The sequence below is a fragment of the Cynocephalus volans genome, chromosome 10 (assembly GCF_027409185.1).
Source record: "Cynocephalus volans isolate mCynVol1 chromosome 10, mCynVol1.pri, whole genome shotgun sequence".
Classification (NCBI taxonomy): Eukaryota; Metazoa; Chordata; class Mammalia; order Dermoptera; family Cynocephalidae; genus Cynocephalus; species Cynocephalus volans.
Window position 1 is genome coordinate 131085803 of NC_084469.1, and position 27240 is coordinate 131113042.

General features: G+C 38.8%; 1 protein-coding gene across 1 annotated transcript in view; it reads right to left on the bottom strand.

The window, feature by feature from the left end:
- Nucleotides 1–27240, bottom strand: part of TANGO6 (transport and golgi organization 6 homolog) — a 174796-nt gene that overhangs the window by 73022 nt on the left and 74534 nt on the right. The window contains exon 15 of the mRNA XM_063110649.1: nt 3156–3296. Coding sequence (XP_062966719.1) covers nt 3156–3296 — 141 coding nt within the window. The remainder of the gene's footprint in view (nt 1–3155; nt 3297–27240) is intronic.

Consider the following 27240-nt stretch of genomic DNA (forward strand, 5'->3'; position numbering starts at 1 on the left):
GAAGTTTATAATAGATGTATCTTACTGGAAAGGGCATTGATCAATCTCAACATCACTAAAAGTGAGATAACTAGACATTATGGGCCTCCTGATGTCAGGCAATGGGAAGTACAGTACACACCATGGTCTATGAAGTGTTCTTCCTCCCCAAAATTGGACCCAAGTCTACTCAAGTGTCCAGGTCTCTTAGCTTACTGGAAACATGGGGATTTAACTCCATTAAAATGAGGTCCAAGAACAATCAAAATAAATTGACAATGATAAAAATTCAGAATAGTGCTTATCTCCAGGGCAGGCACAGACTAGGAAGAGACAAAAGGAAACTTTATGGGTTACTGGAAGTTTCTATATACTGATCTGGTTATAGGTAAATACATAAAGAACCATTAAGCTATACTCTTAAAATTAGTGCACTTTATATACTTTACTGTATATTTGTAATACCTCAATTTTTTAAAATGAAAAGAAAAAAAGCTCTGGCTGATTTTCCACCCTTATCTAGTGGCAGGAAGACAAGCAGGTATGGCTAGGGAACTAGAAGTGATTCCAAAAGGAAGCAGTAGCGTATCGCACCCTGGCTCCTACCTGTAGGCCTTGTTCTCCCACCAAACTCCCACTGCTGCAAAGAGGTGGGACTGGGAGAGGGCAAGGCCTCGACCAATGGAACCGGAGTCGTTATTAAAGAAGCCTTACAAAGTGGCTGTTCATAAGGATTTCCACAACACTAGCAAACTCAGAATATTGACTATATTGTAAAAATTGGCTTTAATTTCACTTAAAGAAGTTAAACAAGTCACCTCATCTATACGCTTGGACAAGTCGGTAATGTAAATCAGAAACTAGCAGTTAAAGCTTAGGCTATGTTTACAACTGGATACTTGGAAGAGTAGGCTACAGAAAGATTAGAACTTTGAGAATTGATGGAATTTGCTTTGAAATGCCAGAAGACTGTTTTGGAAATTGGGCTAACTATGAGTATAAAAGGAGGAGTAAGACTTCTCTCCCACTCAACCCTTTATCCCCACCTCCACGCTCATCCCACGAAATGAGGTAGACTAGCCAGTGGAGACCGAGAAATGTGCATTTTCAGTGTTCATCATCCTAACAGTAGAGGTCTACCAGAGGTTACAGAGAAAATTCATGTTATGTTGACATCATCTATGTATGGTTTACATTTGTTCTCAGATCTGACAATCCCAATGGCACACACAAATAGAAGTCAGAGGTTGCACTAGATCCTGTGATACTTTAAGCTTAACATTCACACCTACTATGACAGAACAATTTCTTACAATGGTGCACTTGTCTGGTATGTTCTAGACCCAAATTCAGGACTAAGGCAAATACAGAGAAGTTTGTCTTTCTTCAAAGAGTGGAAAAAATTTTTTTTAATTTCACTCACATGAGATTCTCCTTACACTGATGAGAAAGGAGAAGTGGCTGGAGATCTAAGTTCATCTTTAGCCAGAACATTCACCCAGAAATTAGGAAAATTAAGGGTTATGCCCACAGAAATAGTTCATGGCTATAAATCCTTTGAAATGCTGGTGAAAGAGGAATTGAATGTGATCTTTTGATGTAAGTGAAAAAATCTAGTTTGTTCTCCAAAATCTTCTCCTAGTGTGTGAAGAGTTAAATTTCAAGTTTTACTGTAGGTTATAGACAAACAAGCCAAACTGAAGTTGAGATCACTTCTCTGCTTTAGGTAACATGCTAGTTGATATATGATGAAATTACTAAAAAGACAAGGACAAATATATCAGTACCTGAGAAGTGCTAATCTAACTTAAAGAAGGAAAACAGTCCAGTTCAGTATGGCATTATTTTTAAATCAAAATATTAACCACTGACAGCTATACTGTGTAACACAATCTGATATAAGACATGCATGGTGAGAATACAGCCCCCAAACAGAACCTAATTCTCAAAATTCAACATGGCAGCTGCTGGTTCAAATGGATACTGCACACGACTGGCCCTCACCTGAATGACTGGTTTGCCTTATTTTAAGGCTTCTAGAGATATTCAGTGTGGCAGTCAATCCTTAAGTCTATGGAACACAGGGTAAAGAAAGTAATCTCTCAATACTATGTTATACGGCCCAGTACAAAAACATCAAAAGTGTACTTACTGGCTTATGGAGAAATTCATTAGTTCATCTTAATTTAACCTCTGTCTTTATAATGAACAATTGTTTTCTTTGACCTTGCTCCCTAGTGTTCCACTTCTTAGCTCCAAATGGGTACTCAATAAATAGTAAATAATAAAGCATTTATCTTCTTTAATTTTTAATCTTTTTTAAAAATTTAATCTTTCTCTTAGGCAAAAATAAAAAGGTATTGAGTCCTTATTGTGTTCCAAACACTATTCTAAGTATTATCTTATTTACTCCTTACAAGAGCCCCAAGAGTAAGTGCTATTAAAATCCTCATTTTATATGTGAGGACACTAAGGAACCAAGAGGTTCAGAAACATTCCTGTGATCACACAGCCTATAAGAAGCAGTTCAGGATTTGAACCCAGGCAGTATAACTTTAGAGCCTATGTTTTTAACTACTCCTCTCATCTTGTATAGCCTAGAGCAATGTTCTTCAAGCTGATGGTTCCATTCTCAGCACTACCACTTACCAGCTGAATTAGTCTTGGACAAATTGCTGAAGGTGCTTGAGTCACAGTCTCCTCATCTATAAAACGGGTTTAACAACAGCCTGTAGGACTTGTTGGGAAATTGGATGAGATTATATATGTTGACAACCTAGCACATGTAGACATTCAATAAGAGTTAATACTCTCCCTTCCCAGCTTGACATTCCTCTTCTTTTTTTTTCTTTTTCTTACCAACATTCCTCTTCTTTTCATGCTTGCTGCTGCTCAACAAGTTTGAAACTTCTCACTCCAGCTCCACTGAAAATCGGGGCCCAAAAAAGCTCCAGGATAAGGAGACTAAGCAGTTGTAGGAAAATGGACGCTCTTGCTGCCAGTCTCTCAGTAGGCATTTGGATATTTGCTACATCCCTAAACAGGGACTCGTTCATCTCAGCCCCTAAACTGCCCTCACCATACTAGTATAACAAGCCTCCAGGTATACAGACTTTGGTTTCAAAGCCATACTGCTCCTCCACACTGTTCCAGATGGATGGAACAAGAAAACTCACCTAATGCCCTGACAATTCGCATCAGGATTTCCCCAACTTTCATTCTGGTCTCTGGCGTGTGCTTGTCTTTGCCACTGTCATATTGAACCAACAGGTCAAGTAAGATTTTCTCAGGGTACACATCTGAGAGCAGGGCAACTCCTGGAGTGGAAAACAAAAAGAAAGGATTCATTACTGTCTAGGACTGAAAGGCAATAAACCCAGATATTCTGTGATGGGATGAACCCAGAGACATTTAAATCCCCCTCTGTAATTCTACCAGCAAGGGCTGCCCTTTATTTGGAGAGACAACATAGTGAGTGGAAAGAAGATGTGTCTGAGAGTTCAGACTCCTGGATTTGTCTAGTCTTAGCCTGATATGATCTCTAGGTCACTCCCAGCATTGACATTTTATGATCTATGGATTAGGGACTCTTAAAGCAGGAACTACATATCATGACAGGGATTCACTCAGCAGTGGGAGGAGACCAGATAGAAAGCCCTCTAAAGACCCTCCCAATTTGAGACTATAAAGTTCAATTAGTATTGTCCCTGCCAACACATCAGCCTGAAACGCAGCAGCAGTGCCTCCAGACTTTTCTGTAGTTCTCTATTCTAGTACAATGTATAATTTCTCTCTGTGAAACTGTCAGTGATGAGAGCAATTTCCACAAGGAAACATTTTCAGAGCATACTGGGCACGATCAATATCAGACCCAAGCTAATGGCTGAGTTCCCTGATCAACAGAAATAGGGAAGATCTGTCCTAGAATCTCCCTTCCTAGGATTTGCTGATCCCTTCTCCCATCCATGGCAGTGCTTCCTAAATGTGTAGCCTGCAACAGTGTTATCATTACTTGAGTCCTGGCCCATATTGAGCAAGCTTTACAGGGGTGAAGGAGATACGTCCCAAGACAGGACCAGAATAAAGCCCCTGGTCTCAAAACTGTATAAATACAAATCCTATTACTCAGGGGGTAAAGAGCTTACATACTTCTAAAGAACAATGAAGAAAAAGAAAAAACAAAACAAAATAAAGAAGGAAATAGGGGGTTCAGAATCCAGGATGAGAATCCTCATCACCTCTACTTCAACCACCCTGGTCCGTCATTTCTGGTCTGGATTTTTCAATAATCCCCTAATTGGTCTCCCTGCTTCTACCCTTTTCCCTCATTGCAGCTAGAACTACCTGGTTTAAAACATGTCATGCCCCTTCATTGTCCTGCCCAAACCCCTCACTGGTTTCTTGTCTCCCCTGAATATGAGTACTCCCATCCCCCCACCGGCTTTTGCTCACTCTCTGACTCCATCTGTCATCACGCTCTCCCTCGCTCACTGTCATCCAGCAACTGTGGCCTCCTCATTACTCTGAGAGGAGATCAAGCTGCTCCTGGCCTGGCAGCTTTGCCTCACTGCCCCTGCCTCAGCTGCTCCTCCTCTGCTTAGCAGCACAGCTTGCTCCCAAATGCCCCTCATGTCTCTGTTCACATACCACATTTACCACATGTACAACGGCAGCCTCCGTCCCCTACTACTCATAGTCCCTCTCACATTGCTTCATTTTCCTTCTTAGCACTTAACATTATCTGACATGTTATACAGTCCCTTATTTATTTTCTGCTCTCCTCTTTGGAATGTGAATTCTACAAAGTCAACAATTTTATTTTGTTCCCTGCTGTATCTCCAGTGCCTAGAAGAGTGCCAGCACATGGCAGGTGCTCAATAACTATTTGTTAAATGAATGAATGAATGACTAAAAAGTGTTCAAAGATACAGTCTTGATATAAATTTCAGGAATTAAAAGAGGATGGAGGAGTAATATAAATGCTTGAAAAATCTATAATTATTTTTCATCTGAGTTTACCATTCTCCTTGTTGGGAAAATAGAATAGTTTGGCCAGGGCCCTCGCCTCGTGTCCAGTTGGGTGTGGTTCAGCATTCTCTGTAAGCAAATTGTGTGTGTGTGGAGTTAGTGCACATGTGCACCAATGTATCTTTTTAGTTTCATTGCTATTCTTGTGTTCTTCTTCAGAGAGTGAGAGTAGTTGGTGAAGCAGGCAGGTGGGCGTCGACTTCGGGTGTCTGCCCGGTGCAGCCATGCTTTCCAACCTATGGCTCCAAGGACCTTTTGGCCGGTTACCTAGTTCATAGACCTGCGTGAAGGGGTCTGGTGACCCAGCCTGGCGTATGAAGGGTTTGTGACCCAGTCTGTGAATGGGCTTGAGGGGTCTGGGAGCTCCAGACCCAGCCCTAGCTTAACAATTGGCCCAGTTGGTGCAGGATTACCGTCAGGTAAAAGAGCCTGATGACTAGCATGGTCGTGTAGCTAGACACTCCTGCTTACATGGACAATCTTTCAAGCAAAGTCTACCTACCATTTTCTATGTTATAGGTTGTGATTCTATTCTCTTATAAATTACGTACACATTCTCTCTTCACTCACTCTTTATCTGCTGCATCTGGTGAGTTGTGCACCTGCTGAGGGCTGGACCTATCTGCCCATCCTCTTTTCTACCTTGCCCACCCCCACCTTTTCTTTGCTTCTAAACAGCCTAGGAAGTCTCTGCATGTGGTCCCAAGCCACACCTTGCTGTATGTGGGTTCCAATTTTATACAAGTAGAAACTCTGCGTTTAAGAGAGTTTCAGGCTGTGGCAGAATGCGAAGTAGTCAGTTACCTGTTGGCAAAATGCAACACTGTAATCGTAGTTCCCTCTATCATGTAAAATGATGGAGAAGTCCCTTGGAGGTCGAAGGTGGAGTGAGGGAACATTCTAGATGGTAAAAATGTTTGTGGCTTAAATAAATAGCGTACAAAGGGAGAGAAAGGAAACAACTTCTAAGCTCCAAAAAAGCCCCCAAAGAAAAGTGAATTGGTAGGTGATACCTACAATTCTGGCAGGCACTGTATCACTCATATAGGACTATTACAAGGCCTGGAATATATTGGAGATCTGAAGCTATCACAACCACTTCTTCATGCGAAGTTCCCAACTCAGAAATCTGGTGTAATTGTTTCCTTTTAGGAATATAGTTGTGATTTTATAATGGAAAACAGTGGCAAAATGGGATTTGCTTTGTAAAACTTTGATCTATATCTAGTTTTTCTGAAACCCATCTATTACTAAAGTCCCTCCTACTGTCTATGCCTATTTTCACTCATTAGTCTTTAGCAGAGAACAGTTACTTACTTCTACAAACATATTATCCTGGCATATTCTTCAAAACCAATGAGCTCTTGACTCCTCTCTGTACAGGGCAGACGTGTGATTGTACACAGCATCTACTCTTCTCTGGTAACAACATTCTGGTGTTCCTCTGGGAAATATCCTTGTCCACTCTCAGTCTAAGTGGTCTGAGTGGGCTAACTATCAACTTTCTCCCTCTCTAGGTGTGTACTCATATCCCAGGCTGGCCAATCAGGATATGCCATCCTACCCCCCCTCCATAATTGGTTCAGGAACAGGCAATGAGATTTGATCTTGGAACCCACACTGGAACTACTAGGAAAGATAAGTTCCCCTCCCCATCCCCAAAGTCATTAACGGGAGCTGCCAGTGGCCCCCATGTAGAGCGAGGCTATCTGAAAATGGCACTAACACAGAGGAGAGTCAAGACAAGATGGTTAGTGTGAAGTACACATAAAACAAATGTACTTCACAGGGCCTGGTTTTCCAAAGCCTTGCAGTTTCAAATATTGATCTTGCAAAGGACAGGAAAATTTCCCCAGGCTATATAGTCTCTGTTGTAAGATAAAGAATTGTAACACAGCAAGGGTGCTGGCTCAAAGACAGATAGGTTACTGATTGATATGTAAAGATACTGGGAAATTGCTGTAAGAAGAGAATGTTTGCTAAAATCAAGCTTTTGTTAGTAGATTGACTTAATTGCATTACAGAATGTCACCTTACTGAATGTTACCAGCTTCTATTGTTAAACTTGTTAAACTGTACTTAGCAAAACCCCACCTATGTTCTCTTCCTGTAACTTCCTGGTCTGGAGAATAAATGCAGGAAGAGAACCCCAATTCGGGGTTCATTTCCCAAATGGAAAGAATGCCTCTATCTTGAGCATTCCAGGAGATTAACCTCTTTTCAGGGCTTCTCACTGCTCAGAAGAGATGGGCTTTGAGTAATCTTTGGCGGCACTGTCACCCAGGGGAAAAGGTGTGACAAATCCACGGGAGGCAAAGCAACAAGTTAGAAAAAAGGAAGAAACCTAATGGCATCCTTTGATATCCTCGATCCAGCCATACTTCTACCCACTAGAATTTCTGGATACACAGGCCAATAAACACCCTTTTATGCGTATGCTAGTTTGACTTTTTTTTCAACCAAAGGATCCTAACATTTTTTTATTTAATTTTTTTTAATTGAAACAATTGATTATACATATCTGTGGGTTACAGAGTTGAATATCAATACTTGTGTATAATATGTGATGTTTCTTTTTTAGATTAAATGATTTTTTTTTCAGATTTTTTTTTTTTTTTTTTTTTTGCTCTTCCTATAATGCCAAACTTTTAACTCCACTAGGGAGCTTTAAATTTTCCCAATCTTCCATAAAAAGATTGTGAAGTAATGCCCTCTTTCTAAGAGCAGGACTGACGCCACTTAAGATAGCCCCTCCATTGTGTGAAAGTTAGGTGGGAAACTGGGGGTGGGACCGGAGGAGCTCCGCTAACTGCAAAATTAGCTCATGTACTGTTGGCTTGCTTGCACTGGCCAGTACCTCTTGGTGTGGTGATCGGCCGACAGAGTTGCTACGCTTGCAGCTTTAAAAACCGAGAACAAAGATGGTTCGGGGCCACACCTTGAATTGGCTGGTGCGGTCCCGGCAACTGGAAATAAAAATCTTTTTCTCTTTTTCTATATCAGTCTCCAAGGGTGATTTTCTCCCAACAACTATAACAATTGCCAATAGCAAAGTACGGTTTCCTCACTTCCCACAGTCCCAGGTACGTTAGCAACTGTCTATTTTCCTGCTGACCTGTTCCACACACTGCTGCCAAACAGCCCTCTGACTGTTGGTTAAGTTTTACCTTCTAGGATACAGTTGCCACCTATTAGTTTATAAATCCCTGGAGAGGAAGGGCAGTTCCCTCCTTACTCACTAAGCAGTGAAAAGAATCATATATAATGGTTGAGACTATATAACAATGAAAGGGATGAAATTTTTGTGTGGCTGTTTTTGTTTCTTATTTGAAAAGTTTTCTGAACTTTGACACACTGAAACAAGTATGGCCATAACCTTCACATGACCCTTGGCACATCACACTTGATAATTCCTTTGTAATTTGAAAATGAGGTAATTTTGGGGCCAGTGCAGGCTTCAAGGAAACATGACACATCAATCCCTTTGGCAATAAGAACCAAATGATCGTGTGAGAGATACCTCCTTCTGTTCTGATGGCAGGAAAATGACTATGCATTTCAGGATGTGGTGTAACAGAGGGTAGAGGTGAGCCCAAACTAGACAGAGTTCATGAAAGTATTGTGACATGTGTTTTGGGGCAAAGCATAGGATAAAGGCAAATTAACTCAAATGAAAAAAAATATTTAACTTCATGTAACAAAACAGAGATAGTCAGCTTTGTAAAATAACTTCTTTCCCCCCCCCAAAGATTTTCATGACAAATACAGATATGCAATTTGATTAAAATAGTGTTGACTTCAAGATTATCCTTCAGCATGCTGCTCAGTGATTTTGCAGACCTTCAGCAGTAAAAGTAGCTTAAGTGTAGTTTCACTTTACACAGTGCTCTTGCATTATAGGAAAGACAGTCTAATTCTAAATGTAGTTGTTGACTGGCTCTATCCCAGCAAACTCTGGAGCCATCCCCACTTCAAAACTAACCTGCCTCATTTCCCCTGGGAAGATAACAACCTCCCAAAATATCCACATCAACTGGGAAATCCACCTACTCACTCGAATCTCTCAGGTATTTCTGCCAACAAGAGTATAAGAAACAAAAAAGTGCACATATTGCATGACTCCCTTTACATGAATTGTCCAGAATAGGCAACTCTATAGAGAGACAAAGTAGATTTACTGATTACCCAAGGCTGCAGGAGTTGTGGGGAAATGGGGAATGACTGCTAATGAATATGGAGTTTCTTTCTGGGGTGATAAAAACATTCTAAAATTGACTGTCATGATGGTTACACATTCTGTGAACAGTATACTAAAAACCATTGAATTGTACACTTCAAAGTTGTTATAAAAAAACTATAAGAAAACATTTCATATCTACCCTTTTAGGTTTTTAGAATAGAAGAAAAAGGAAGAAAATAATATAGCACATCTTAAATGTAAAGGGAAATCCACTGCCAAGAGCAAAGTATCAGCTTCCTTTTGTATCCAAACCTGTTTTGGTTGCTCCTGCAGGGTAAGAGCAGAAAGAGGGAGAAAATGACTTGTTATTTGTGATGTGAATGTGAAAAAAGTCAAGTATTTCACACTTCATAGAATGTCTTGCATTTGAAAGAAAATGTTGTATTACATTAAAAAATCTAAATTCTACGGTAAACCAGAAATTCTACTCTAGGAGTGTATCCTAGTAGATATACTAACACAAGTAGAAAATTACCTATGTACAAAATCATCACTGTGGCACTATATGTAATAGAAAAGACTGGAAACAAATTAAATGTGCATCAATGAAAGATTGGTTAAATTGTGGTCATTCATACAATGAAATATAATGTATTCTTTACAAAACAAACTTTTTAAGAACTGTTATGGAACGAATTCTAATATCTATTATGAAATGAAAAGCAGTTTTCATGCAGAACAGTGTAAATAGAATTCAACTATTTGTGTACGAAGGGGAAAGACATACTCATCAAATATTTCTGGAAGGATACACAAGAAACTAATGATATTGATTGTTTCTAGGGAGGGAAACTGGGTGAGTAGGGGATAGATATGAGAGAGAGACTTTTTATTCTGTATCTTTTAGTCCCTTTTGAATTTTGAACCATGCAAATGTATTACCTATAAAATATTAATAAATAAAGAATAAATTTTTAAAAAAATCTGTGAAGAAGGGCATGATTTTTAAAAATTGAACAGCCTCTTTTAAAGGTGAAAATGTAAAAAGAATTTGCAACCAAATGTAGTAGAATGACCACAAACATTTGTATTCTCTTCCTCCAAAAATACCACTACAGTGACAGTTAACAAGTAAAAAAGGCATAAGCCCACAATAAGAAAAAAAAAAAAATTGTATAGATGTCAAAGGCTGAAGTCTGGGTAAACAGAATAAAGATGGAACAAAATAATGTACATGTTTGATAGAGCGGTTGGATCATTTGGAGAATTTTAGCAATGGAGAATTTTAGCAATAAGTACATAGAAAACTAAGCAAATGCACAAGGAAGTCTGATCACTGAGCTAGGCTCAGCAATGAATAATATCCACATAGTCAGCAGTAAACACTGCCCAATGATGTAGCCAAAAATTGTGATGGGAAGATGGCAGGAGGAGAAGGGTTCTGAGTGTGTGTGTACCAGCACGTGACTAAATCTGCATGTAACATATAAAAAATGAGTAGATCATGTCCAAAAGATTTTAAATCAAGAGAGAGCTGTGTAAGTATTTTATCTAGAAATGGAGATGTAATTATTAAAAGAAACTACTTTTAAGAGGGGTGTGTGTGAAAATGGTAATATCTGGAGATTAGAAGGGAGAGTAAGAAGTAGGGTGGGGACCAGGCTTTTTGACTCTAATAACTAGGTTCAAAGTAATTAATAAAAATAAAATCACTTTAAAAACTAGAAATAAGATGAGAAAATGTATACTAAACTGTAGACGAAGCTCTAGTTCAAAAGAATAATGAATGATGGTTAAGATAAGTGGTCAGGCACAAAATATTTTCCTTCTGTTTACAAAAATAATAACCACTCTGTGATCGTCCAGTCTTGCAGCTCTAAGTCACAAAGACAAAAGAGGTAGAATGCTGAAGAGAAGGAAAATACTACCATTTAGCAGGACACTTCAGTTGTTACATTTGAGACCTCTCACTAGGATGGAAACTAACAATAATTTCAGTTGTAAGAATCCAGGAAGTTGCACAAACTGGGGAAGTTGATTATTAAATCAAGGAAGTATGTGGAATTCAGCTGAATAGCTGGGTGTCTTTGTAATTAGAGTAAATGATAATGTCTAGCATGCCAATTTGATGTTTAATTTCTCTAAACCTCCAAAGTTGTGTTAACTGTGGATAGTGAAAGGACGAGTTGACACCAGATGACGATCCACCGTTGATTAGGCAGCACACACACATATATATAGGGCTTTAAGGGAAAGCTGATTGGTTTAAAATCCAATCCCTATTTAGCATACCGCATGGGGCTTGGGGGGGAGCTGATTGGCGTGTGATTCTTCGCGCCGGCGGGAAGGAGAATGCGGAAGAGAAGGGCAACCAGCGCCATGATGGGATGCGGCCGAGAAGGGCTTATGTGATCAGGGTGTGATCCCTTGGGGCATTTGGGTTCTTACAGATAGGCCCCAACAAATTTATAAAGATTCAGGATGAGTGAGTGTTACTCAGGCCTGAGGAAAAAACAGGGTTGGACTAATGAGCTGTGGTGGCTAATGGCTGAAGAATTGTAAGAACTTTACCTACCATCTACTTCTTTAAATCAGGATCCAAATAATACAAGTATATTCAAGTACTAAAATAATGCCAATATATGAGGGAACTTCAAAAAATTCATGAAAAATAGAATTAAAAGATAATACAATCTTTCCATGAACTTTTTGGATACCCCTCATATTTGTTTAAATTGTTTTCTAATCCCCATTTTGTAGGCAAAAAACTAAAACAAGTGAATAATCTATATTTACGGATACCATACTTATTGGAAGCCAATTGGATCATGAAATATTATTAATAAATAAGAACATAACAGCAAAGACACTAACATTTACTGAGTGTTACCACATGCCAGGCACTGCCCTAAGCACTTTACATGCACTCATCCATTTAATGTTCCCAACAATTTTTTGAAATAGGTATTATTATTATTCTTTCAGGAAGAAGTTAAGGAACAGAGTTAAGGAACAGAGTTGAGGAACAGAGAGGTAAGAAAGATGGCCCCATGTAGCAGTGCAGAATTACAAACCTGCACACTCAACCACTCTGCTACGCTACGACCCACCTGGAAGCAGTGCCTAGGAGAAAATAATTCCCCCCAAAATTAGCAAACTCTAACCCTAAAGAGAGCAAACCTTACATTTTTTTTTTTTTTTTTTTTTTTTTAAAGATGACCGGTAAGGGAATCTTAACCCTTGACTTGGTGTTGTCAGCACCACGCTCAGCCAGCGAGCTAACCGGCCATCCCTATATGGGATCCAAACCTGGGGCCTTGGTGTTCTCAACACCACACTCTCCCGAGTGAGCCACGGGCCGGCCCACAAACCTTACATTTTTAAGTATACGAGATCAGCCTCGTTCCATAAAATGTACTTTCAGATGGCTTCCAAGGTCAGAGTAAGGTCAGGCAGTCTGTACTCTGCAACCCACGTGAATGGCTGGCATCCTCCACGGGGTCTAGCTGGGCTTCGCAGGGAATGTTTTGTTCCTAGTTGGTATCATTACTTAGCATGTGGAAGAGGGAGATAGTAATGTTAATGAAATTCACAAATGATTCTAACTTGAGATGCTGCCAACATTAGTAATGCCAGAAAAGCCATACAAAAAGGAAACGGAAAACTTAGATTTTAATGACTTTCAGTTTTTTAACCAGTGACTCTCAAACACCTCCAATTCCACGTCTCTATGGGCTACTGCGAGCCCCATAAATCTCTTACCTCTTCTACAATCCCCAAATTAATAAAATAAAATCCAAAATAGCTCTGAAAAGCTTATGGTCCACCTTTTCAGGGCTGCCTCTATCAAACACCTATAGATGATTCTAGAGGGGAAGGAGTAAGAGAGCAGAGGTCAGGAAAGCTGTGTCTCAAGAACACCATGATGATCAAGGGTTCTGCTGTATGTACAAAAATAAGAACAAAGCTGCCCTAATACTGACTGAAGGCAGAAGGAAGGAAGGAAGGGAAAGAAAATAGCAATTAGCGCTGCTTTGAAAGTAATCACTGCCCTAAGCATTCACAGAAACTTACATTTCAGCTGCTCATGAGTGAGAACTAAAGAAGCAATATGTCATTCAATTCACTTTATGTAGCTTTTAAAGAATGAAAAAGCATATCAACATTCTCTTTATGCTATCAAACAAACAAACAAACATTTACTGATGAAAATAAGGCTTTCAGATATCCAACAAAATAATAAGCAATTCTCTTTTAGCTGTCTTGGGAAAATAGAGTAATTTAATCAGGACCCCTCGCCTGCCCACCCATCTGGTTGGGGTGGTGCAGCGCATTCTTTGTAAGCAAATTGTGTGGGTGGGTCGAGTTAGTGTGGATGCACGGCACCAGGACTTGGCTGGCATCTGCCTTGGGCATCTGCTCCACATGGCCATGCTCTCGAACCTATGGCTTCCAAGGACCTGTTTGCTGGATACCTAGCTCACAGACCAGTGTATGAGGGGTCTGGTGACTCAGCTTGATGTGTGAAGGGTTTGTGATCCAGTCTGGACAATGGGCTTCAGGGGTCTGTGAGCTCCAGACCCAGCCCCAGCTTGACAATTGGCCGAGTCAGCAGGATTACGGGCAGGTAAAAGAGCTCAACAATTGGCCCAGTCGGCAGGATTATGGGCAGGTAAAAGAGCTCGAAAAGCAGAATCTAGGTAAGAAAATAAAACACCCTTTACTTCTAAAAATCCCAAGATATGTAGTCCTAGTAGCAGGAGTTTCATTTTTTTCTCTAAGTCTTCTACTGGTATTTCAACTTAAGCCTAAGAGAAGCTGTAGAATCAGCAAAGCTGACTGATGCGTCAGGTTCTCACTAGTTCAGAGAAAGCCAGAGACTCCCAAAGGGAGTTGTCACTTGGCCTAATGCTCTAGCAAGACAGGGCTGATCTCTCCCATCCTCCAGTGTCTTGAGGAAAGCTTGGTGGGCTAGGAGACTGTGCCCTGTGCCTGGCTCACCAGCCATTGACAAGGCAAGGTATAAATTCTTCCTAAATTCTTTTTTCCTTAATTAAGCATAGCAGATGTCCTGATGAGATGATTGAGCAAGACTTTATGAAAGACGCTCCAGGCTATCCCTAGCAAAGTGATAGTTGTGAAATTAGCAATCATGACATACATGTAGGACTTAAAACTGTAGTGTTATCCAGAAACCAAATGGAGCTACTACAAAATCCCTCAAAGAGCCCTTTCTCTCCTAAAAAATGCACATACTCTGTCTGTAATTCCAGGGAGTCAGCAGACCTAGTCAGGGACCCTCCAGGGGTCCACACATGGGTTAACCTGACTTTAACCCCTTAGGTTAAAACCCTGTGCTAAGTAGTGAGTTATAACAGGACACCTATACATAGAGGACAAAAGAGAAGCCTTTAAAAACTTTGCTTCCATAATCAAAAGAACTTGACTGTTGTTTTTTTTCCTGATGATATAAATAAAACATGATCAGTAAAAGATTCAAATACTACAGAAAAGTATACAGAAGAAAGAAAAATAAAAATCACCTGTGGGAGATATGGAAGGATAGAGGAATGGAGACTAAGGACAACAGGTTCCTTTTAGGGTTTTCTAAAATCGATAGTGGTGATGGATACACAACTCTGTGAATATATTAGAAGTCACTGTATTATACACTTACGAGGGGTATATTGGATGGTGTGTGAATTATATCTCAATAAAGCTGTTTTTTAAAAAATCACCTGAAGGCTGGCTGGTTAGCTCAGCTGGTTAGAACACAGACCTGTAACACCAAGGTCAAGGGTTCAGTTTGCCTTAACAGCCAGCCTCCAAAAAAAAAAAAAAAAATCACCTGAAATCTGAAATCAACATAAACATTTTGATGCCCCCTTTCACAGAGCATTCTTTGAATAAATATACACACACATACTGTTTCTATTATAGACAGCTTTGTTTTATTTGAACAGTCTTCTTTTTTATGGAGGAATGAAAGGGGTATATTCCCCCAGTTGGCCTGGCTTTTACACGAGATAATTCAAGGCGGTCCAATGATAAAATTTAAACCTTTAATAGCAATATTATTACTTGGGATGGTAGAAATATAAAGAATTTCTTTTAAAATTTACTTTAGTTAAAAATAGGGGGAAAGGGGACAATTTAATAAAACCTAAATACTTACATCAGAGTATATACAAGTAATTTGCAGCTATGGCATAACTCATAAAGTGTGAAAAACAGTTTAGAATACAGGCAACGGAAAGACTTCTTTCATGCATTCACATCTTTATAGAGTGCCTACTATGTGCCAGGTACTGTTACTAGGTAATACAAATGTAATAGGACAGTGCCTGTCTAGAGAGAAGGGACAAATTAGCCAATGATGACAAGACAGTGTGGTTAATATTGCATGTTGAGTGTGATGAGGGCACACACAGGGAGAGGGGAGTAAAAGAAGGGTGTAGGATGGAGGTGGGGCTTCCTGGAGACAAGTGAGCTATGTTGCAAAAAGCAGAATGTTCTTCAGCAGAGAGCTGCCCCTGAAACCGAGAGCCATTTGCATAATTATTCAGTGTGGGCAGATTTCATAGTCTTTGTCAGAACTACTATAGGCATCCATCTTCCACCACCTCCCATTTATATCCTTACCGTAGATTCCCCAAAGAGAAATAACTGTCCCCAAGGGCACAAATATTTTCAAAGCTGAATTCCAAAAATGTTTCAATTAAATTTCTTATGAAGAGTGCTCAAGTGTTCCTGTTTCACTATACTTGGCCAGCATTGGATATTCCCGTTAAAAAAAACCAAAAATCTGCTTTTTGAAATGGCATGAAAAATTGTATTTCATTTTTATTTTAATCTTCATTTCTTTGCTCATTAGAAAAGTTGAATGTTTTCCCCAAATTTTATTATTTGTTTAAACTTCTCTACCATGAACTGTCTATTTATGGTTTTTTATCCATTATGTATTGATATTTTTCTTACTAATCTCTATGAGCTCTTTAAGTAGTAAAGGCATTAACTGTTTGCTTGTCCTTTTTCAAAAAAGCTGGTTTATTGAGATATAATTCACATACCATAAAATTCACCCTTTTGGGCCTAGCCCGTGGCGCACTCGGGAGAGTGCGGAGCGACGCTCCCGCCTCGGGTTCGGATCCTAATAGGAATGGCCGGTGCACTCACTGGCTGAGTGCCGGTCACGAAAAAGACAAAAAAAAATAATAATAATGATAATTTGTGTTTGACAATTCAAACATTTGAAGTCTTCTGGGACCTTGTTTTCTTGTGTTTGGTTATTTTGTGATTATGTGTTAGTTATTAGTCTTTAATAATTATTATGGGGGAGGGAGAAAATGGGGAGTTATTGCTTAATGGTTACAGACTTTCTGTTTGGGGTGATGAAAATGTTTCAGAAATAGATAGGGGTGATTGTTGCACAAGATTATGGATACAATTAATGCCTATGAATTGTATAGTTAAAAATGGTTAAAACAGCAAATGTTATGTAATATATACATATATAACCACAATAAAATATTTTTAATTATTAAAAATTAAAATAAAAACCAAAAATTATAATGGGGATTTTGGGGGCTCTATGATGAAGGTACCCTCTTCCACAGGAGATATGCTTTTGTTTCTGCAGGACATCTATAGACACTACCACTGTAGAAACATTTTTAACTCTTAGCTCCCTGCTTGAGATTTCCTGAATCCCAATAATGCAAGTCTACAATTACAACCTCTCAGGACAAATTTTCTTTCCTTATTTCATCCTGCTCTAGCTTAGTGCCAAGACAACTCTACTCCCAGTCCCCAGGGTTGAGGTGAAGGGTAGCATTTTTACTTCAGATTCACCTGAAGGTGTACTTGTATTCCTTTGGGGTGTAATTAATGTTGAAGGGTTTTCTATTAGACTCTCCACTTCAAGTTGGGTCTGGGCTTTCATTTCTGCAACTTGCCTTTCAAGGTATGAAATCCACAGCTTAATGTCAAGCAAATGCCCTCGGGGTAAATGCAGGTTCTTGTGCTCAGTTTACCTCTTAGAGTTCTGGTTTTCTCCTAAGACATTGGCTTGGTAATTTCCTTGTTAGCTCTTTAATGCTTTTAAAGTGTTTCAAATAAGTTACCCTGTATGATAGTTGTTTTCAGCTGAGCTATTGCATTATCACTGGGAATGGAAGACAGAAATCTATTTTATTCTAGATTTTGTATAGTTTGAATTTAAGATTTAATGTTTTAGTTGACCTGACAAATATTGTGCATGTTAAGGTTTCTTTGTTTTTAGTAATAATCAGTATATCAGATTTTCCATTTATAAATTCTGTCATACTAAACAAGTATCTTCACTCCTGAGTCCTTCCTTTAGTGTTGTCTCACTGGGCTTAATTTGAATTGAATTTATTTTTACATTTTCATGTTCAATTTTTGACCCACTGGCCTAACTGATCCTCTCAGCAACCTAATAAGTGTTACATGTAACAGTTTCTAACACATATTCGTGAAAGATCAAACACCACTGTGCCATTGCAAAATCACAGCTAAGCTTCCAGCAGGGTTGCCCTATGAGCTGTCATTTTCCTTGTATGTCCCCTCTTCTAAATGGCAACTGGATAGGCACATCCTGGATGAAATTTTGCTGCTAATTTAACCATTTGGTTGCTGAATTTCAGGACAAGAAATAATGGATATGCTCAATTTTATCTAATTAGTATTCTCTGACAATAATTTTGCAAACTGAATCACTATACAAACTAAATATAGAAGTTATTATTATGGTCTGGTTTCTAAGCAACCATTTCATTAAGAAAAGCTCCACTTGGGAAAAACATCTGTTTGTTAGTAAGGTTTCTGCTGTCATCATATTATTTCATGGAGAAAAGCCATGGTCACTCTGTGCTTTAGTAATCCCTAGTTGTGAAAAGGTCAACAGGGGGTACTACAACAGTGGGGGCCATCTGTTCCAATCTGTACTAGCCCCTGAACCTTGTCATGAAACAGTTCAGTTTCCCTAAACAGCCATATAATTTTAAAAACATTCTCTTCTGATTATAAAAGCAATACATGTTTATACTAGAAAATATGAAAAATGTAAGTGAAAAGGAACGAAAAAGAAAATAAAAATCACCTGAGTTTTTGATGCCTTCCTGTTAGATCTCATCTGAAAATAGGTTCTATGGCTAAAAAATTATTTGAAAACCACTGGCCTAAAATAACTCCATATGGTTTTTATCTTTTTCATGTGCTGTTAGAATGCTTACTGTAATGGTTAAGGGCTATGAGTCAGACAACTAAGTTGAGAGATTTGTACAGATTTCCAAACATTCTCATTGCATTTCATGAAAATAGGCTTTAAAGACAGACAGCATTCTCTGTCAGTGGTGAGGAGAAGGCGATGAAGGGGTGTGTGAGGCATGACATGTGACAAGTGGTATAAAACTTCCTTGCTAGGCAGGTTGATGGCCTAACACAGTGATTTTTCAAATCCTTTTTTTTTTTTTTTTAAGCAGCAGAACCTTGTTTTTTACATGAAATCTTTAGAGAGGACTCAGGGAAAGAGAAAAGCAGAGCCACCTTAGTGTGCTCCAAGCCCACTCAGCCCACCCCTTTGTCACTGTGTTCTGGAGAACGCAAGCATTCATGCAGTCCTTCCTGTCTGCATGCTCCTCCCTGCCATGATCCTGCTGCTTTGCTGTTCTGCAGTCTGGAACACTTTTTCCCTCCCCTCTTTACTAGGTTAATTCCTAATCACCCAACAGATCTCAGCTGATGGGTCACCACCTCTTTCCCCTCTCTGGCAGGTAAAATATCCCTAAAACAGACTCTGTAGCACTGTGTACCTTTTCTTTAGAGCACCTGTCAAACCCACATTTCATGTTTGTTTGTGTAACTAAAATTTGCCCTCTTCCAACTGTAAACTGCATGAAGGCAGGGCATGACTGCTTTTCTCAGCAATGTACCTAGCATAGTGCCCTCGAACTTAGCAGTACTTGATAAATATTTGTTGAATGAATGAACATTTTAAACCATTATGAAAAAAAAAAACAAAACAATGGCCAAAGATAGTATTTTACTATTCTCTTTTTGTCCCTATCTAAAGTCAGGTTATTAATAATGGGAAACAAAAGTTGGACACAAAGTATAAAAGTGCTTCTAAAACAGACTTCTCATAAGAAAGAAAACCTTAGTAATCATGCCCTGCAGGTGGATGGGGGAGATGACCTAATTAGGTCTTTGCTAGCTCCATGTCTGTGATCCATTTCCTGAGGCTCATTCAAGACTCCTCAGGGACAGTAGAGATACTACAAGGTCAGGAAGCAAAACCAAGTATAAAAGCCTAATGTAAAAATCTAAAAATGAGTTACCAAAACTGTACGGACACCACTGTACGGAAGTGATCTCTTCCACCACTGCCCAAGATCTTGATGTGTCTGGAGAGGGAGAATTGATGCTTCATCCAGTTAAAAATGTTAAACTTATGATTCAACAACAAAAGGAACTATGTCAGGGTTAATAAAAACATAATTGGGCTTATTAAGTGTGTGAACAGCTTCAAGGATCATCTTAATCACATCTGGTGAGATTACGAATTTTAATTTGTATTTGAAATGTAGGCTGCTTGCTGTTTAGTTTGGGTGGAAAAAGCAAGAGCAGGGTACCCCTCCAGCTGTCACCTCAACATAGCTCCAGTAAAAGGGATGGATTCCTTAGCGTACAGGATGCTTTACTTAAAGATAAGTCTAAAGCGGAACTGGCTATTTTATTCATAGCTCTCTCACTACTCCATCCTCTTCAACTTGCCATCAAATTCCAACTTTACTAAAGAAAGGTGACTCAGGGACAAAATTTAAATAGCTGTTCTGCAGGACAGGTGCTTACACATTCTTGATAGCTTGTAAAGGACACATTTAAGCAACTGACTCTTTACACCAAGGTATCTCACAATTGCCTTCGTGGTAGTGAATTCTGTCTTTGTGACAGCTAGTCTACATGAATAGGAGGTAAAGAATTTGAAATGAGCCCTGGAAACCATGAAATGAAGTATTTACTTGCTTAGCTGAAAATGCCAAGATCCACTGGTTCCATGGCTTAATTTTACTGACTGCAAGAGCAGAGGCCATGGTGATTTGAGAAAAGTGAGAAAGTGAAATGGAGGAAGGAGGGGAGTACAGAGTGAAATAAGGGTCTTGTCTTTGGAGCCAAATGCAGACTCTATCACTTACTGATTGGCCAAGCAACTATCTCTGAGCCTTGGTTTCTCTGTCTGCTCTGTATGAAAAATGGGGAGATAAAGACACTGATTCTCACAGGGTTGGGGTGAGGAGTAAATGAAATAATGTAAATTACGTCTGATATATAGGTGGTACTTAATAAATCATGACTAAAAATAACAGCAAAGGAAATACAGTAATAACCATCAACAGGCATGATACTATCACACCCAGGAAGCCCATCATCAAGACATGACTGGTGGGCTGGCAGCAACAGTCTCCCTGGTGCCCACACAGAAAAGCCCAGATGCCTTGTCCTGGCATTCCAACAGCTTCCACATTCCAGCTCAACCCCACTGCTCACCTTCATGCCCACTTTGCTCCACTAACAATTTCAACTGCTCCCTCTCCTACCTTTGCTTTTCCTTCAGCCTCAATCCCCTCACCCCATCTCTACACGTCTAAATCCTTCCCATCCATCCTTCATAGTCCTAAGAACTCCATGAAAAAGTAATGTTCTGAATATTTTAAGTTTATTTTTTAAAGTGTATAATTCAGTTATTGTTGGTATATTTACAAGGTTGTACAACTATCATTATTATCATCACTATCTGATTCCAAAACACTTTCATCTCCTCAAAAAGAAACCTCATATCCATTATCAGTCACTTCCCATTCCTCCATCCCCCCATCCTCTAAGCAACCACTATTCTACTTTCTATTATCTATAAATTTGCCTATTCTGGACGTTTCCTATAAATGGAATAATACAATTTGTGACCTTTTGTGTCTGGCTTCTTTCATTTACCATGTTTTCCAGGTTCATCCATATTACAGAATAAATCAGTATGTCATTCATTTTTGACAAATACTATTCCATTGTATAGATATATCAGATTTTATTTATCTATTCATCACGTGATAGACATTTAGGTTGTGTATTAGTCCATTTCTGTTGCTTATAACAAAGTACCTGGAACTGGGTAATCTGTAAAGAAACAATATTTATTGCTTACAGTTTTGGAAGCTGGGGTCCAAAGTCTAGGAAACACATCTGGTAAAGGCCTTTTCTTGCTGTTAACTTTACAGCAATGCAGGGTATCACATGGTGAAATGGCAGAAGCAGAGAGAGCTAATTCCTCACTCCTTTTCCTTTTAAAGACCTCAGTACCATGCCCATGACCAACATTAAACCATCAATGGATTAATCCATTTACGTGGGCATGGTCCTCACAATCAAATCACCTCTTCAAGGCCCCACCTTTCAATTACTATAAAAGGATTTCCCACCCTCTTAACACAGTCACAGTGGGGACAAGCCCCAATGACTTTAGGGGAACATCCAATCCACAGCAGGCTATTTATACTTTTTGGCTATTATGAATAATGTGGATATATGTTTTTATGTGGACATATGTTTTCATTTCTCTTGGGTATTGATGGAGTTTGGATGTGTTGTCCCCTCCAAAACTGATGTGAGAATTTGATCTCCAATGTGGCAGTGTTGGAAACTGATTAAGTCGTGGGGGCGGATCCCTCATGAATGGATTAATGCTCTCCCTGGGGGAGGGGAGATTAATGAATGGGTTCTCGCTCTATTAGTTCCCGCGAGAGCTCGTTGCTTAAAAAGACCCTGGCACCTTCTCTCTCTCTCTCTCTTGCTTCCTCTCTCGCCATGTGATCTGCTTGTACCCACCAGCTGCCTGCCGCTTTTCCGCCACGAGTAGAGGCAGCCTGAGGCCCGTGCCAGATGCAGCTGTCCCAGAAACATAAGCCAAATAGACCTCTCTTCTTTATAAATTACCCAATCTCAGGTAATTCTGTTATAGCAACACTAAATAGACTAAAACAGGTATATACCTAGGAGTGGAATTAGTGGTCATATGATAACTATGTTTAAAACCCTTTTGAGAACTGCCAGACTGATTTCCAAAGCAACTGCACCATTTAACATTTCTACCAGCAATGTATGAGAGTTCTGATTTCTCCATGGTCTCATGATTTGTATTATTTTAAAGTTATTTTTAAATGTCATTTATTGGCATCAGAAATACAACAAATCTCAAAAGTTCTAAGTAGAAAGCTATATATTTCCCTAATCTACAATCTCAGTAAACTGCATAAATCCCAAGATTGATTTTTGAAGCCTCTTATTTGATGCTACTAAAATGATGCTGATACCCTTGGTGTTGAAACACTGATGACCATCAGCAGGAAGAAGGGCAGGAAGTGTGAGGTAACATACTCACAGCCCACCAGTGAAGATGAGTTTCAAAGACACACAGAGATTGCTTAAAAACTAACACTCTACACATTGCCAAGTGAGCAAAACAAAACAACAATCAAGGAGGCATTAGATCAGCATATATTTCAGTTATAAAACGGTCCCCATTTGTAGTGAAACCATTTTCTATAGGCAGGCCTGGTTCTCCCACACCTAGGACCATTAGGAAACTCAGCCCTTGCACGTTGGGAACAGAATCAATGTGGGCACTATGATTCATTATTTTTCCCTGTGGCAAGAGCAAAGTCTTTAAAGCCAGAGAGACTTAGATTAAAATCCTGATGTTATCACTTAATATCTGTGTCACTTTGGGCCAATTACTTAACCTCTTTGAGCCTCAATTCCCTCGTTTGTAAAATGGGGATAATAATTCCTAATTTGCAGGGTTGCTGTGATTGGCTCATAATAGGCACTTAATAAATGGAAATTTCTATAGTACTTATTGCCATTTCTCTCACATGGCAATTATCCAGGCAATCTTAAAAAGTGAAAATGGGCTGGCCAGTTAGCTCAGTTGGTTGTGGTGTTATAACACCAAGGTCAAGGGTTAAAAAAACAAAAAACAAACAAACAAAAAAGTGAAAATAACTAACTGTGTAAAGTAGCCAGTTCATTTTTTACTTACAGGTAAAAAGTACTAAGCTGCCAAATATTCTGATGCAAATCTGAATGTATCAATCTTCTAATGACAGAAGAAAGCACTGGACAATTTTTCCAAAAATGAAGCTGAAGTGTTTTGGGCTTTGAAATGCAATCTCTCACTTGAAAGAGGGGGAAAAGGCATCACATATATATTATCTGGACTGTAGTAAGATAAAGTACAAGAGACTAGGAACCCCTGCAAAATGAGTTTGGTACCAGCTCCACCGCTCTCCCAACTTTTGTCACTGTAGGCAAGTCAATTCTTCATTTATAAAAGAAGCATTATAAAATCTGTTCTTATTATATTTCAGGATTATTGACAGAATCAAAGCTTTCTACATGATTAAGCATTATTCAACTTTTATAAATATCATTGATATCATAATCATAATATCTATTTTATTTTTAAAAATACAACAATAGGACAACTGCTACCATTATTTGAAAAGTTCTACAGAAGTAACCTAATATACCAAAGGGAAAAAAATAGGCTTTGAAGGCCAAGAAGAAGGTTCAAATTACTTGCTATATAATCTTGGAAAAGGGACTTAACCTACCGAAGTTTCAGATTCGTTAGCTATAAAATGGGGATATCATATCTTGTACCCCCAAATTAACTCAAAATGGATCACAGACCTAAAAGTAAGAGCTAAACCTATCAAATTCTTAGAAGAAAACACAGAAATAAATCTTCATTATCTTGGATTAGGCAATGATTTCTTAATGAATGACATCAAAAGTGCAAGCAATGAAAGAGGAAACTGATCATTTAGACTGCATCGAAAGTAAAAACTTTTGTGCTCCAACTGACACCAATTACGTAAGAGAAAAGCCAATCCACAGGATGGCAGAAAATATCAGCAAATCATATATTTGATAAAGGAGTTGTCTCCAGAATATATGAGGAGTCTTCTAAAAGTCCATGGAAAGATTCGTATTATCTTTTAATTTTTCCACAAACTTTTTGAAGTATCCTCATAAAAAGAACTGTCATAACTCAATAATAAAAAGACAAATAACCCAATTAAAACACGGGCAAAGAATGGGATAGACATTTCTCTAAAGATTTACAAATGGCAATAAGCTCATAAAAAAATGTTCAACATCATCAGTCATTAGAGAAATGCAAATCAAAATCACAAATAGAGACTGGGAGGGGGGAAGAGATACCACTTCACACTCACTAGGATAGCTATAATAAAAAAGACAGACAATACTAAGTAATGGCAAGGATGTGGAGAAATCGGAACCCTCATACCTTGCAGGTAGAAATGTGAAATGGTATAGCTGCTCTGGAAAATAGTCTGGCAGTTCCTCAAAAGGCTAAACATAGGGCCGGCCCATGGCTCACTTGGGAAAGCGTGGTGCTGACAACAGCAAGGCAAGGGTTGAGATCACCTTACCGGTCATTTAAAAAAAAAAAAAAAAGGCTAAACATAGACTTACTACATGACCTAGCAATTCCAATTCTTCATGTATACCCAGGAGAAATAAAAACAGGTGTCCACACAAAAACTTGTACACAAATGCTTTTAGTCACATTATTCATGAGAGCCAAAAAGTGGAAATAGCCCAACTGTCAATCAACTGATGAATGGATAAACAAAATGTGGCTAATCAATACAATGGTATATCATTCAGTCATAAAGGGAATGAAGTACTGGTCCATGCTAAAACATGGATGAACCTCAAAAACATTATGCTAAAGTGAAAGGAGACAAACAGAAAGACCATATCTTGTCTGATTCCATTTATATGAAATGTCCAGAGACAAAAAGTAGATCAGCGGTTGCCAGGGGCTGGGGTTGGGGTGTGGGGGAGATAAGGAATGGAAAATGACTGACAATGCGTGTGGAATAATGAAAATGTTCTAAAATTAGATAGTGGTGATGGCTGCACAACTCTTTAAATATACTAAAAACCATTGACATGCACATTTTAATTGGGTGAATTTGAGGTAGGTAAATTATATCTTAAACAATTAGTTAACAAAATGAGGATAATATCTACTTCCCAGAACTATTTCAAGAATTTACTGAGATAGGGTGGCCAGTTAGCTCAGCTGGTTAGACAGTGCTTTTATAACACCAAGGTCAAGGGTTCAGATTCCCATACCGACCAGCCACCAAAAAAAAAAAAAAAAAAAAAGAAATTTACTGAGATAGCATATATGAGAGACATTTGCTAAATGCTCATTTGTTAATTAGGTGGTACAGAAACCAGGTCAGGACATAAAAGAAATCTTCCCATTTCAAGTACATTAACGGAGATGATAAACTTCACAGGACTGCATTCCAAATTTCAATGCCAGATCCAATTAGATGATCCTTCAAGGGATAGAATTATTTTCAGTTAATAGATTCTCAACTTACTTTTCTGAGGTAGAAATCTGAGAATGAGATAGAGAGTTCAGTCCCTGATAAGTTAAGACTTGTAATCTTGCTCAGTTTGAAACTCTGTAAAAACAATTTCATCTTGTATCTACCTTCCCCCTTCCAGGCTTTTTGCCTTCCCTTTCCTTGGTAATTTTGCCAGAAATGAAAACTCTTCTTTGAAAGGAAGAGGGTGGAAGAGATGGTGTGATTTGTTTGGGCATGTGAAGAAGTCTAGCTTCTCTTCACTCTACACACACTGGCATACTTTCACCTCCCATGCTTGGCTCACAGCCTAGGTGGTTTTGCTTTTTTAAAAAATGAGCCTGGCAGTTTTACCCAAAGATCCACTGAGAAGGATCACTTAGATCCCTGAAATGCTGTTGCTTTCAAAATGTCCTTTAAATAACTCAAAGTGAGTGAAAGGACACATGAGCAGAGATCTACAGTAGGATAAATAATCTGGCTATAATATCTTATTGAAGAATATCACTTTTTATCACATTCATTGTTAAACATCTATTTCAAACCTGAAATGTGAAAAATGCCCCGAACATCTAATATACATTATGGAACTCTCAAGGACATATTTTAACTCCTGTACTAGAAAAGAGAAAGATTTTCACTTTTTACCTTATATACTTCTTTGGCATTGAAATTTTTAAAAAAACAAGAAGGCATTACTTGTGTAATAATGATGGTGATTAAAAACAATGAAAAAAGAATATACAAGGAATATACAAAAGGGAGACAATTAAGTCTGTTTAAGAATAAGTCATCTATCTGTAAACTCTGGGTGATAACTTGAACTCAGCAACGTTGTATATAATTCTCTCCCTGAAGAAGCTGCCATTGAGTACCTGTGAGCAGCTGCTAGGAAAACTAAATCAACCATCACTTTCTGAGTAGGAATAAACAGAGACGCAGACAGTCTTTCATAAAATTAAAACTTAACTCATAGGAAATTTAGTTCTCAGATTGTTGTGACAGACAAATACATACATCAGAACTTCCCAAATCAGTCATCAATAAATATCTGTTGAATGAATGAATTTAATTCCCCTTTTGCTCTTCGACTAGACCATAGACAGAGTTGGTGAGAATTTATAAAAGAAATCCAAAACATTTATAAATTAAGCAAAAAGTACACTGTAACTTTCACATGGAGCCATTTAGGCAGCCTAGAAAAGGAAAACTTTAAACACACACACACACTCTCTCTCTCTCCCTCCCTCCCCCCCTCCCCCCCTCCCCCCCCTGCCCCAAACTAAATGCTACTCAAACTACAACCAGGCACCCATTGTACTGCAGGACTTTTACAAAACGGGCTGGTCTTGTCTGACTGGGAGACCAGAATGGCTTTGTTCGTGGAGTGCTTTAGGCCTGTGCAAACTACATTGGCAACGCACATGGGAAAATTCAGCTCTTTCCTTTCTTAATGGGAAATTCACCTAAGGCCTTGGCTTTTAAGTCCATGTTACAAACACCAAAACATCAATTAGTTCAAACTTGTCCATCGTGGGGAGCTGAGAACAGAAAATACATCTCTAC